We start from the raw sequence: 14,631 nt of genomic DNA, 5'->3' as shown, positions 1-14,631 counted from the left end.
AGACCCTGGACTTGGAGGCAGTGTTGTATCTCAGCTTGGCCTTTTCTGAGCCGGGTTTCTCCGGGGTGAATCCCTTGACCTCTATGCCACAACAGATTCCCAGGGACTCTCAGGGTGTCCTCCCTCCGTTGTGTGGTTCTGACACCCATGGGGGTAGGGGTGCCCTGGGCAGAGGGTGAAAAAGAGGGAGTCGGAGCTCGCGCTTTTCGGTGTCATCGGCTGGCGCTTCTGAGACTTTGCCGAGCATGTGAATCCCCTGTTAAAAGGCAGGTTCTGATTCTGGGCCTCAGTTTTCTCATCTGTGAAATAGGAACAACACTAAATCTGCTTTGGGCTGAGCCCTTTGCTGGCTGACACAGGGCTGCGGGGCCTGGGGATCCTAAATCCAGAAAAGACAGGCTCTAACCCTCTAAGGGCTGACTGGCAGACCTGACCTCCAGGGCTGGGTCATGCTCTGGGCACTAGTTCAGAGGTCTAGGAGGCCTGCTGCACACCCTGGGTGTGGTTCCCTCCCTTGAAGAGGCAGAGTTGCCTTGGCAACCACAGCTTAGGCGAAGCAATTTGCTCTGGGCTGGGCTGTCGCCCTGTCTCCAATGCAGTGGTCGGGAGGCCAGGCTTGCTTTAGCAGCAGAGCGAGAGGCTTTCTTCCTTGGCCTTGAAATTCGTTCTAGTCCCAGCATCCCTGAGCCACCAGGCCAGTGGGATCGGCCCAAATCAAAGGCCCGAGTGTGACTTCAGGGTTAGCAGTGGCCAGTGAGAAAGAGATGCTGCAAGTAGAAGGAGTCCTGATGCTGCGTGAGTGAGTCTGCTGGGGCTGCGGAAGCAAAGCTCCACGGCAGAGATCTGCGTCTCCCGGTCCCGGAGGCTGCAGGTCAGAGACCCAGGGGCCGGCAGGGCTGGTCCTGCCTGAGGCCTCTCTCTTTGACGTGCAGATGTCTGCCTTCACCCTGTGTCCTCCCTCTGTGTATGTCTGTGTTCTGCCCCCTAAGAAGTGGATTAGGGCCACCCTGAGGACCACATTCTAACTCGATCACCTCTATAAAGACCCTGCTCCCAAATAAGGTCGTATGCACAGGCGCCAGGGGTGAGGACCCGAACCTGTCTATTTTGGGGACGCGGTTCAACCCGTAACATACACATCTATCCTTTGTAATGCTTAAAGATCTTCCTAGGAGTGAGAAAGGAAGAAAAGAACGTTTTTTAAACAGGAAGAAAAGTCCACCGGCCTCTCGGCGGCTGCCAGAGCCCAGTTCATCACACGGGGCTGGGAAACCCTGGGTCTGAGACCCCGCCTCCGCGCGCCCTGTGTGCGATGCCGGCTGTGTCCCTTCATTGCCACAGACCTCGGTTTTCTCATCCGATGCCCCCTGGCGCGCCTGCCCTGCTGTGTCATCAACGTCACCCTCTCACCCGGGTCCCCCCATCAGTCATTGTGCTCTGGTTGCGCCTCCCTTAGTGAAAAGCCTTGTTTGCACAGCCCGCCCATTTCCTGCCCATTTTCTCCTCCATTGCTCGAGAAGGTGTGGATAGGGAGAGACGAGGTAGGGGTGGGACGGGTAGGGGTTCCTGAGTCGGGGAACCTAGCAAGCTGGTTGACGGGGGCCGCAGGGCGGCACTGGGACTGCTGTTTCTGTTCAGTGATGGCGCATCCTTCCTGAAAATGCAGAAATCTATACTGTCCCCAACCTGCCCCATTCGTCCTAGACTCTGCCACCACTTCCCAAGGACCCCAGGCAAGTCTCGCTTGGCCAAGCGTGAGGCCCGGGGCAGGGGGATGGGATCCAAAAGTGCCGGCTTTGTTGTCGCTGCCCTGGCTGGTTCTTAGCCCCGTCAAATCGGAAGCCGAGTGGAATGTGACTTTCTGTAAAGCGAGCCGTGTGCTCTTATTTACTTACATAAAAGGCCTTATCGCATTTCCGCGTATTGATCGTTTATTGAGACTCGTTACTCTTTGGCTGGAAGGCAGCTCCTAGCACGTATTTAATAATGCAGAGACAAAGAGTGAATGGCACAGTGTGTTGCCTGCGAAAGGAAGGATTTTATGCTAATGTGAAATTATAATTCCCACACTTATTTCCCTAAATTCTGGCTCCGATCTATCAGCTTTTCTTCCAGGAAACTATGGTTGTCTATTCTGCCCTGAAAACACCTGTCCTTGTGTAAGCCGTGTGGGGTGGGAGACGGCCTTGCTCACTGACAGATTGGAAGAGTGTTCGGCGTCGGGGCAGGCACCAGCCTTGCCGCCTCCTCCAGCTACCCCAGCTGGGCAGCAGCAAGCCTGGCATCCCCGCCTCCCCCGGGCTGCGTGGCGGCCCCCAACAGACTCATCCACCTGGAACCTGTGAATGCAGACAGAAAAAGGGTCTTTGCAGATGAAACTGAGTGCAATTGAGACCTGTAGATGCGGTCATCCTGGATGAGGGAGGTCCTAAATCCAATGACTAGTGTCCTTGTAAGAGACAGAAGAGGCGCCACAGACATGCCGGGGAGAGGCCGCATGAAGACAGAGGCTCAGAGGAATGTAGCCACAAGCCCAGGGAGGCAGGAAGGACCCTCCCCTGGAAGCTCCTGAGGGAATGTGGCCTTGCCAACCCCTGGAATTTAGACTTGGTGGAGAATGCGGTCTCAGGCACGGATCTCACAGGAGGCCGGTTCCGCACTCAGTCCCCCACAGCCCAGTTTCATCTGAAAGGGCCTTACCTGGGTGTGTATGTCTCCACTGGATGCTTTGCCAATCGGCTGTCTTGGCCCCTGGTAACCAGCAGGAACCAGCTCGGCAAAAGAAACCCTAACCGGCCAGCCCCAGCCGGTCGCCGGGCATCCAGATCAGAGTGTAGAAAGCTCAGGGTCAGTTCAGCTCACAAAGGGAGGGTCCAGGCTGCAGCAGGCTGACGCCTCTGGCACCCAAAGCTGGAGACAGCCAGGCCCAGGCCACCACCCCTCAGCTAAGAGACCCATGTGGCACTTGGGGCCAAACGGGGGAAGGAAAAAGGAGAAGGATCAGGTCGCAGGAGGAAGAGAGGAAAAGAAGAGAGAAGACTGGGAGGAGGGGAGAAGGAGTCAGAAAAGGGAAGGAAGCAAAAGAGAAGAATGGAGTTTAGAGGGAGGAAATATTCATGTTCACACAGACATGTACACCCGTGTCCACAGTAGCACAGTTCACAGTCGCTAAAATGTGCCAGCAACCAAGTGTCCACCAACAGATGACCGGCTAAACAACATGGGCTGCATCCACACAGTGGAATAACCATGCGATGGAATATTATTCGGCCCTGAAAAGCACTGACGCACGCTGCCACATGGATGAACTTCAGAAACATGACACTCAGTGAGCGAAGCCAGACGCAAAAGGCTGCATATTGTCTGATTGTCCAGAATAGACAGATCCTTAAAGACAGGAAGCAGATTGGTGGCTGCCAGGGTTCGGGGGTAGGGGGCTGGGAGTGACTGCTATTGGGCGGGTACAGCGTTTCTTTTAGGAGAGATGAGAATGTTCTGGATTAGATGTTGGTGAAGGTTGCACAGCTCTGTGAATGTGCAAAAAACCACCAAATTGTAAGTGGGTGAAATTGTGTGTTATGTGAATAAACTTCAATAAAACTATTCTAAGAAATGGACGGGGTGGCAGTTACAAGGTCCAGGGGGCATCCCGAGGCTGACCTGTCCTGGGTCACCCCTGGGGTATCCTGGGGTCTGCCTCAGGGGCTACTGGGAAGGAAGAGGATGTGAGTTCTGGAGGGCAGGGACCGGTGTTGCCTCTGTCCCATAGGCTGTAGGGACGAGCCACGCATGTGGAGCTGGGTCGCTGGCCTTGTGCAAGAGGGGAGGGGTGAGGGGTGGCCCTAGGTAGGCCCCCTGGTTGTCCAGCAAACTAAGCCTCATCCCTCGTCTCACCTCCCTCAGGGCCTCATTGAGGCATTCTCGGCACTAAAGCGTGATTCCCGCCAGCCACCTGGGACTTTGGGGGCTCTTAGGGCAGAGGGACTGGGTAAGGTGGGACCTTAAAACATCTGATATCTGTTTGGTGCTTTTCCTCCTAAATGTGCCCAAAGTACATCTCCACTTCTGAAAGATGACCATTCACGTGGCCCAAGAAGTGTGTGTGTCTGTCTCAGCCCCGCTCCCAGCCACATCCCTACGGTGGCCCTCCATAGTGGGGTATGGAAAACCCACTGCTGCTTTCCTGGCAGAGGAAACGTCCCCAGGTGGGCCCAGGTGTGTCTGTGCCTGCAGCTTCTAGGGCCCCCATCCCTATGGAGCAGGCAGGACCCCTCCCTGCCTGAAGTAGTGTCCCAGGGCTGCTGTAGCAAATGACCACAGGCTGAGTGGCTTAAAACAACAGAAATTTATTCTCACAGATCTGGAGGTCTGAAGTCTGAAGTCAAGGTGTCAGCAGGGCCATGCTCCCACCAGAGGCTCTGGGCCAGCACCCCTCCTGCCTCTTCCAGCTCCTGGGGCCTCCAGGTGTCCCTTGGCTGTGGCCTCATCCCCTCAGTCTCTGTCCACATCTTCCTATGGCCTTTTCCCTATGTGTCTCATGACACCTGTCATTGGGTTTAGGGCCCACTTTCATTCAGTACGAGCTCATCTGAACTAACTGCATCTGTCCTGAGCCCATTTCCAGATAAGGCCACATTGAGTTTCTGGGTGGACGTAGATTTTGGAGGAGATACCGTTCAGCCTAGTATAGGGTCCTTCCCAAAGCAGACACCTGGGACGACGACACACTGAGTCACTCACCCTCTGGGGCAGTCACTTTAATCGTAGACTCCTGGCATTTTTCTGAGCTGGAAGAGAGCTTGGATCGTCAGCTAGGCCAAACCACTGACAAGATGTGGAAGCCCAGATCTCGGTGCCTCAGTTTCCTCATTCGTGAGAGAGAAGCAATGCTACCCTTGCCTGCATTAGGGTTGTCATGGATGTGAAGATGGACACTTTGAAAAACAATGCCAGGTGTCACATTGCAGTGCAGGGCGGGGAGGGGAGACTCCTGACCCCCCACGAGGGCATCTGCTAGGAGGAAACAGGCTGAGGGGTGAGCCCCTGCAGGGTGGAGCCCAGTACAAGCCTCCCTGTGCTACACGCCATCTTTCCTGCCAGGCTTCCTTGTCTGCCCTGCCACTTGCCATGACTCTGGAGCTACAACATGCACACAGTAGGTGTTCAACAAATGCTGAATACAGGTATGAATGGGTGGGAAGGGGGATGTCCTCCGAGAATCCCCAGGCCTGTTTTAGTCCCTCAGTCACCAGCACTGCTGACAGCTGGGTGTCTAGGGGCTGTGTCCTGGGGACCCAAGAGCATTGCAGACTTTCACTTCAAGCAGACCTGCCCTCAGGGAGTCAACTCTGGTTGGGTGAGAACAAGGAACAGCACAGGTGAAGAAAATCAAGCTCTTAACTGGGTGGAAGTGGGAGGGGGTGAGGCAGGAGACCCTCCAGTAGATTGCACGCCCCCATTTCTCTGCAGACGAAGAGCAGGAGGGGCGGGGTGGCACTGGGGGCAGGTGTGTGCCCTCAGTCTGGGGCGGGGGTGCGCTGAGTTAGTTCGCTGTGCCGTGGGACTGGAAGATGGTGCCGTGGCCGGACAAGGGGTGGATGCAGCAGAACAGTTAAGTATTAGGCAGTGAGGGGAGCAGGCGTGGGCTGAGCACAGAATCTGGAGTCTCCCACTTTCGTGCGCTGGTTCTCAGACTGACATCTCCTACCACCAGCAGCATCGCCTGGGAGTTCAAGGAATGCCGACTCCCAGGCCCGCCTCAGACGGCTGAGTCAGACACTAGGGGGCGGCCTTCACGGTTTTATCAAACCTCACACGCATCTATTTCCAAATGAGGTCACCTTCCCACGTTCCAGAAGGATAAACTTGGTGGGACACTATTTAGTTCAGTACGAGTCTAAGGGTGGACCTGGGGGGCACAGCCAGGTCACTCCAAACCCCGCCTGCCCATATATCTTGTGCATCTGTGGCCTTCACTAATGTAGTCCCTGAGGCTATATGTCCATCCCCTGAGCTGCCCACTGGTCAGCAGCACAGGAAGCCCAGCGTGGTTTTCACGCTGCCTCTCTGGGTCCCGAGCTGGTCGTGGGAGCATTGGGAGCAGGGTGCAGGGCGTGACTAACATGTAGGGGCAGGAAGAGGTGCTTGAGATGCAGCTGGTGGAGGGGCTAGCAAGTGAGGAGCTCAGGTGCCAGTCCCGCCCTCCCTTTCATCCAGTCCCCCTCCCCGCAGGTGTCAGCCAGAAGCGTTGTACCTGGTGCCGTTACCTATACGTTACCCATCTGAGAGCTTGGCCGCTGGCTGAGTCCTGAAAGTCTTATTTAAAATTAACCTTCACAATGCACTGGGAGGTTTTCTTGTCTATTAAATGCATTTGTCTTGATTTAATTTATTTTAGGGTTGGCACAGCATATTCTTTTTATATATGTGTGAACGTATATATATAAATACACGTATGATGTTGGTGAATTAACATTTGTGGTATTTTTACTAAGCGAAGCTGTGGGAACCAGTAGTGGCCCCTTCAGGGGTGTTTCCCGTTCGCTCACTTGTACTGTATGTGAGTTAGGGGGCTCCTAGCAGGTGGGGGCAACATGACCTCCTGTCCAGGAGCTTACAGTCTTGGGGGACATTCATGACAAGTGCCCATCGAAGGAGGGTTGGTGGGTGCTGTGATGACAGGTCCACGGGACCTGAGGAGTGGAATGCCTCGGCCACACCCCACCACGCTGGCTTGGAGAAGGGGCAGCAGTCTTCAGGTTCAAGGTCAAGCGTCCACGGGGCAGTCTGAAGGCTGCAATCTATCCCTTGCCATCCAGCGCTGCTCTGAAGATGCCGTGTGCACGGGCCCTCCCGGGAGCAGACCTGCCTCGCCCGGGGTCAGCCAGGCGGGCAGGGCTGGGTTTTACTCCCAAGGGGTCAAGGGAAAACAGAAGCATCTAGAGCGAAGGCATCAGCCTCGCTCAGCCTTCCAGACACTCCCCCACCGCCACTCCCGGAGAGGCTTCTGTCACTGAGCCATGCATGTCCAGGAGGGACAGGTGACTGGACGTGGCAGCACACACGTTGTTGGGACGTGTGTGTGCAGAAATGCTTTATAATTATGCCCTATTAGCCTGACTTTTAGGGGATTTAAGCTGAGTTCTGCAAGGTGGAAACTTGTATAATAAACAAAAAAATCACATTATTTCTCTAAATAAGGATCCATCAAACTTGCTACTTTAAAAAACACATACTCTCACTTTTATGCTTCTCTATAACTTCATCCTGCAAGCAGCCTTGTCCAATCCAGGATGCTATGCTTGGCTGTGGACTTGGGTGCACGCTGTCCCTCCAAAGGCGCTAACCACTCCTCAGCAACTATCCGTAGCCCCCCACTCCCCCTGCAGCCTAGCAGCCACTCACTCCCTCTGCCCTGAGCTGGCCTTTCCCCGCGTACTCAGGCCATGTGCCTGCTGCCCACTCTCTGCAGAGCGAAGGAGTCGGTCCCATCTCTTGGTCCAGAGTCCTGTTTGGGCTCCATATTCATCCTCATCCGTCGCCGTCAGCAACGGTAACTGTTAGGAACGCGGAAGCCTGCCATTAGGAGGCAGCAGAGAACGTTCAGTCTCACATTCTTCTCAGGGCAGATGCCTGCCCCAAGCAATCCGAGCTCGACTTCAGGAAAGAATCTCCACGCACTTGCGCTGGGCCCTGTTCCAGACCCGCGATGCTGATCTTCGGGGTCATCGGGCTCTTCCGTTTTCACTGAACTCACTTTGCGTAGCCCCAGCAGCCGGCATTGAGGGTCTTTACAAGAAGTCCCCAAGGAAGCCTGTGAGGCCGAGTGAGAGACTTCCTTCCAGTCTGGAGCCCTGGCCAGCCCTCTCTTGAGCCACAGCTTTGATTTGGGTGGATGTGCGCCCTGACCCGCATCAGCGCTGTCTCTGCTTGCCTTCACCGCCGGGGTGCTCAGGCACCATCACTGGCCCAGGCCCTCAGGCATGCACTCCCCATCACTCTCACCCCCGGCTTTCTTCCTCTGCCCATTCCCCTCATTGTCTCCGACCTTAAGTTATTTCATTATTGGTTCATTTGTCAGCCTACCCTTATTAGAAGGTGACAGAATACAGATAAATGCTCCAAGGACAAGTGTGACTGGAGACACGAGGGAGCCTGGCCCTCTTCGTCCCCCATCCAGCCTCGTCCCCCATCCTCAGCCTTTCCAAACCTCCCGTCCTGGAAGCCTCCTTGCTCATGGCGCCTCCCACCAGGTTTGGGAAGTCCCCAAGGCCTCTTGCCTGACAGCCTGGCTGCTCACTATCTCTATCGCTCGGTTCACAGCCCCTAAAACATATTTATTTTTCAGCATTTTGTCATCTGGATGTGAGCACAGTATGTGCCCCAGAGGGCCAAGCCCATCCCGACTGAGTGTATGAAGGAAGGAACATAGGCAGTTTAGGGTGGGTGTCACCTACCAGATACAAGGCTTCGGTCAGCTGTGACGCTCGTTTGCCAGCTGATTATCCCAGGTCCCTGGGATTAGGGGCAACGCACTGTGGCCCCGCGACTCAGCCAGCCGGAGGAAGGCCGCAGTATTCCATGCAGCGGCCATGTGCAGTTGGACCCCATGACGATGGGATGTGTTCTGTCAATGCTGAATTGTCACTCAGAACCCCTTGGGGCTGGGGGCATATACGGGAGTCGGGAATGACTGCTAATGGGTATGGGTCTCCTTTTAGAGTGATGGAAGTTCTAGAACTAGAGGTAGGTGGTGGCTGCACAACATTGCAAATGTGCTAGATGCCACTGAACCAAACACTTTAAAATAGTTCATGTTATGTCATGTGAATTACACCTCAGAAAAACAAGGAAAAAGAAACCTTAAAAAAAAACTAATTGGGCATGGTATTCCAGAATATGCAAATTTACTGAGACAGAAAGTAGCCTGGTGGTTGTCTACGGCTGGTGGAGAGGTGTTGGGGAAATGGGGTTGGGACAGGGGGGCTGATAAAGGAAATGGTGTTCTTTTGGGGGGAGTGAAAATGTTCTAAAATTGATTGAATACACTTAAAACCACTGAATTGTACATTTTAAACAGGAGATTGTATGGTATGTGATTTTTGTCCTAATAAAACAAATACCAATAAGAAAACAAAACACCAACCCAGGGCACGTTCTGGAGAAAAGCCACATCATTCCAGCAGATGTGAGCTCGGAGCCCACTGGGCTGGTTCTGGGGTGAGCGAGACTGTGCCGTCCGCACGTGCCCCTCCTCCGTGGGAGCTGGGCTCTCTGGTGCGCTTGTGCAGGTGAGCAACGCACTGGACTTCGTATCTCCATCAGGGCCAGCTGTTCAGACCAGAAGCTTTGGAGCATCCCAGACCCTATGTGATCTGAAAGCCGTGGACCCTCTGCTTGGGGGTGGGAGGAGAAAATCCAGCAGAGTATTTTGAGTACCATTTCAGGGGATGCACAGACCCACCCAAAGATACCCAGTTCAGAGTGGGGTCCCCAGGTGGGGACCACTCAGAGCCTCTTTTGGCCTCCGGGTCTCCGGATCAGGGTGCCCGTGCTGTTCTTGGTGTTTCTTCACGGGGTCTCGGCCGAGGACATACAGGGCAGGATGTGTGAGAAGTGGCGGGAGCTGGCTCCGCAGGCCTCTGCTCTGTTTACCCTGCCATCCTGTCCTTGGCCCTCCATCACTGGTGCTTGCATCCTGAGATGTGGCCTCGGACGACTGTGGCCTCACGCTGGCCCTTGCTGGGTCTGACGTTCCCCCTTGTTTTTCATGTGACACTGATGGTTCTCAAGATACAGATGTGCCTCTGCCAGCCTCCAACTTAGGGACAGGAAAGCCCAGATATTCCATGAACTTGCAGCTGTGACCTTAAGGGACCACGGAGCTGGAACACACTGGCTTCAAGTGGGAGAGCGCTCTCAAGAGCTTGCGGGGTGGGGATAGGCTAAAGGCTGAGTAATGATTTATTGCTTGATTTGTTATTGATACAAATTATTAATTAGTGCTTTATTAATGGCTTTGTTTCCACGAGGCTCCTGCCCCTTTTCTGTTGTAATTACAACCATAGGGTTCTGGAAGAATCTTCTAGAAGGTGGCGTTTTCAGCTTACACTCTCAAGGGATGTGGGGTTGCAGCTATCTTGAATGACAGTCAGCTTTGCCCAATTTCTCGGAGAGGAAACTCTGTGAATGATAGAATTTCCTCCGTGCTACGTTTTGCAGAGGTTTTTCTTCGGTCTTTGGGGCCTGCTCCCAGGCGATGCTGCGGGTGGCGGGATGTGGCAGCGCCTGGAGATGAATGTTAGCAGGAACCTTGGAGACTGCCGAGCGGGCATCCTCGGCAGCTTGCTTCATTTCATGGACACATGTTCATGCTATGATTTATTGTGTGTGTGTGTGTCATACATTTGTTTTCTAGTAAAGTCATTCCTGGTTAGCGTGGTAGAATTTTGTATAAAGAAAGCCACGTGACTCACGAGGAGCCTTGGATCTCCAGGTTAAACCTGTGACTGTGAAAACTTGGGTGTCGGGAGGGTCAGGCTGCGCAGAGGACGCTTGAGAGGAGACCTCTGAGGGGCAGGGTGTCCCTTGTCTGGGAGGATTGGTTGTTGTGCCTCGGTTTCCTTGGTGTTGGGAAGCAGAGCTTCCTGGACCCAGTACACCCGGCAGGTGAGATGCAGAGACATGAGGCCTTGTCCTACTTTGGGCACCTAGTCCAGCCCTATTTTACGAAGGGAGGAGGGCCCCACATGGGCCTCAGCTGAGGAGAGACACAGGCAAGTGGGGACTGCCTGCACCCTGGCGTCCTGAGTCAGAGTCCTGGGGCCACTGGGCTGGAAGTTTCAGGGCAGCAACATCAAATTCATTTTTGTGGCCCCCATCAGTGCATCCGGCTCTGGGAACTTGGTGCATGTATGTAGAATGTTTGTTGGCGTGAAAGCACACCCATGTCCTCCACATCCGGCCTGTACTTAGGGATGTCATGTGCCTCCCCACATGAGGTCGGTGGTGTCACTGACTCTGTGTGACCGAGAGGGAAACCGAGGCACAGAGACGTGTGACTTCTCTGGGCTTCATGGCTCCTATGTGAAAGGGCACACCTGTGTTCCATCACCCACATTAAGATGCTGGTGGGAGTTGGGCCTCGTCTCTGGGTGGAGCCTGTTGGAAACAGACCTATTTTCTCTCAGCATCTGGAGACCACACTTCACGCTGACTTGGAGAAGCTTCTTAAGCTCTCTGAGCCTGTCTCTTCCACATATATGGGGTTAGGGACAGCAGCTTCCAGAAGGTGCCAGATGCTGTCTGAGAGGCCACCCAGCCTGGCCCTGTATGAGTGTGGAGAGTCTGGGTGGAAGAACAGCCAAGCCAGCTGCCATCCCAGCTCCTGCCTCCCGGGAACAGCCTTCCCCAGCTCAGGGCAGAGCTCAGGGGGTGGCAGTGCTGTTTGCTAGGACAAACGAGGCCCCGTTCACAGCCGATAGGGCACTGGGCAGAGGCTGATAGGCACCCGAAGGCATCTGGAGACTCCTTCAGCAGCTACTGGCATCAGTGCTACCTTCCAAGGCAGGTCTGGTTCTGACACGGCCTCCAGCGTGGCTGGCCCACTGCCTCCCTGGGCCCGGAGACAAGCCTGGTGCTGGGGGAGGCATTTTGTTTCTTATGCCCTTGGTCCAGCCATAGAACCTGCCCATTCCTGCTCAAGAGCCCATCTCGCCAGTCACTCACCTCCAAGGGTGCAGTAGGGTGCAGCTGCCCCCCAAACTGGTCCAGCCATAGAGCCTGCCCATTCCTGCTCAAGAGGCCATCTGGCCAGTCACTCACCTCCATGGGTGCAGTGGGGTGCAGCTGCCCCCCAAACCATTTCCGGTCAGGTCAACATTAAGCATAGGCTTGTCCCTGGAGGCTGAGACACATCAGCCATGGGTCTTGACTTTCAGTCTGTGGGCATGACACAGGGAAGGAGGGACACTCCTCGCAACAGGACGAAGGCTCCCTTTTGCAGGCGAAACTTCCATCCTGGACCCGGGGGCCCTGCTCCCGGGTTGGTTTGCCCGGTGCCTTGCAGCCACTCTGACCTGGTTGGTGCTCGGTGATGTTCACTGAATGAATGAATAAATGAGAGATCTGAAGGTCTGAGGGCACAAACCCCAGGGGGCCTGGCATCCTGTCCTGGCCCAGCCCACTGGGGTTGGCAGCTGCCCGGCCCTCTCTGCCTCTTGTGCCTTCACTGCCCTCCCTGTCTCTCCCATCCCAGGACATCCCATTCCAGGGCCAAGGCCGAGGCGGCCCTCACCGCAGCTCAGAAGGCCCAGGAGGAAGCGCGGATTGCCAGGATCACTGCCAAAGAGTTCTCACCTTCCTTCCAGCACAGGGAAAACGGTGAGCCAGGGTGCGACGTGGGGGTGGCGCAGCTGGGTGTCCTCCCGGGCCGTGTTCCGGCGGGTTCTGTCCACTGCCATCGTGCCTCGCGTTCACTGCCCTTCATGATGGTGCGTGTCTGTGCGTGAAGCCTTGGCATGTGCCCCCCTTGGACACGTGACAGAGCGTGTACGGCTTTAGCATCTCTCCCGCCTCCGTGTCCCTGCGTGCACATGCGTGTCCACGCTTCACTCTCACGCATTACGTGGAGGTGAATGTCTGCGTGCTCTGCTTGTGCATGTGGCATGTCTCCCTGCGCTTCCCCCCCAGTGTTATTCTAGAACTTTCTGTGACGATGTTAGTGTTCTATAACTGCTCTATCCAACGAGGCAGCTATAAGCCATGCAGGAACTGCAGCTAGTGAAGCTGAGGACCTTTCTTTAGTTTTATTTGATCATAACGAATCTACATTTAAAAGTAGAGCCGCATGTGTCCAGTGGCAGCCGGACTGGACTGCGTGGCTCTGGAACAGTGAGGGGAGCGCCTGCCTTGTCTTTTGGTGGAAGCTGGGAGGAGCTAGAAGCCACTGCAGGTCAGCCAGCTCTGTGACCCTCATCCTTCCACCCTGGGGAATGGGCCTGAGGGCTAAAGAAGGAGGAGGGTACTGATGATGAGAGAGGCCTGCTGAGGCTGAGGTCCTCCCCAGCCGGACCAGCCACCCCGTCTCCCGCCCCACTTCCCTCCAGCCTCACTCAAAAGATGCCTCTGCAGCAGGAAGCCCTGGAGAAGAGCTTAGATCGCTTCTCCCCGGGCCACGCTCCCAAGTGGGAGTGGAAGCCGCTGCAAGCTGCTTGAGGTTTTAGGAATCTGCATGGTACCGTCTGTGTCCTGAGACCACACCCTGAACTCTCCTGCTGGAGTCTCGCAGCTCCCGGCCTCCCTGGCAGGGGACCTGGCCTTTGGGGCAGCTGAGGGAGGCCAGGCCCACTTCTCAGCGGCAGGAGGGCCCGAACAGGGATGCAGGCATTGGAATTCCGCCACACATGCTCTATGTTCTGCTTTGCGTTTTCACAAGGATGCTTCCAGGAATGTCACGTGCTCTGGAACTAATTTTAGCTGAGGATGATCTCCCAACTGGTGGTGCTGACAGTCAGGGTGCCAGGACTGAGCTGGAGGGCATCAACCTTCCTCTGGGCTGTGGGGTCCACATGCAGGCCAGCGCTGACCCCAGGGTTGTCAGTGGGCAGATGGTCTCCCAGGAAGGGCTCAATGTCCAGGCTTTATCTGGGGCCTTAGGGTAAAAGGTGCAGGGGCCTGGCCCCCAGGAAGATCACAGCTGGGGCAAGTAAGGGAGTGATCATGGGGGTCCTATGATGCAGGGCTTTCTCCCCCACATGGCACCAGAGGGACCCCATAGGGAACGGGGTTCCCAGAGTAGTTTTTCAGACCCCACTCTGGCCTGTTTACCTCTCTGTGCCCAAAGGTAGGTAGGGGTGGGGGCTGCAGTCCAGCCTGTGTCCCTGTCCCATGGCCACAGGCACTGTATTTGAATGAGAGCTGAAGTCACCTGGGCCACAGCCCCATGTGACAGATGGGGTGCAGATGCAGGGGTCTGATCATTTGCCCTGAACCCCATGCATCTGCCTTCCCAGCACTTGAGGGTGTCAGATTTCTTTATCCAAGACCACGTGGGGCTTCCCTTGGGGGCCTTCGCTTTTCTGCGGAGCAGCCACAGTGACTCCACGGGTGTCGGCAGCGCCTTGTCCTGCTTGCTGTTGTGTCTCAAACAGTGGATGTCTCCTCATAAACAGGGGGCCCACCCCTGCTGGACTGAGAAATTTCTGGCCACACCAAGGGTGCCGTGTCGCCCAGACTTCTCCTGCCCTGGCTCGGAGGCTCTAGAATACAGGCAGGGAGGGGAGCCCAGCCCCAGGATGGCATGGGGCGGGAGACCACCCCGTTCTCTTCAGACAGGCCAGGCCCCCAGAAGGCCTAGGCCGCCCTGACATAGAGGTGTCCTGGGCTGACAAGGCTGGTGACCATGATGTGTGGCCTCCCCTCCTAGGCCGTGAGACCCCATAAAAGCTCATCTATCATGACTTGTCATCAAAGCACCTGTGGGGTGATGGGGCTTCGGGGTCCATAGAGGGACTTTGGGAACCACTGTGTCCCAGCCGGGTCTCTTGCCATCCTCAGGCGAGACCACACAGAACGTCTGAGTAACCCAACCTCTGTGTGCTGCCTACTCCTCAATATAGGGCTAGAGTACCA

The 14,631-nt window shown here is 55.5% G+C and overlaps 1 protein-coding gene across 1 annotated transcript in view; it reads left to right on the top strand.

Moving 5' to 3' along the window:
- The window catches only part of JPH3 (junctophilin 3), a 102,223-nt gene that overhangs the window by 80,787 nt on the left and 6,805 nt on the right, over positions 1-14,631 (top strand). The window contains exon 3 of the mRNA XM_011370251.2: positions 12,257-12,381. Coding sequence (XP_011368553.1) covers positions 12,257-12,381 — 125 coding nt within the window. The remainder of the gene's footprint in view (positions 1-12,256; positions 12,382-14,631) is intronic.

Source organism: Pteropus vampyrus, unplaced genomic scaffold, assembly GCF_000151845.1.
Source record: "Pteropus vampyrus isolate Shadow unplaced genomic scaffold, Pvam_2.0 Scaffold166, whole genome shotgun sequence".
Classification (NCBI taxonomy): domain Eukaryota; kingdom Metazoa; phylum Chordata; class Mammalia; order Chiroptera; family Pteropodidae; genus Pteropus; species Pteropus vampyrus.
Note: the sequence above shows the minus strand (reverse complement) of the source record. Positions and strands in the feature narration are given on the sequence as shown.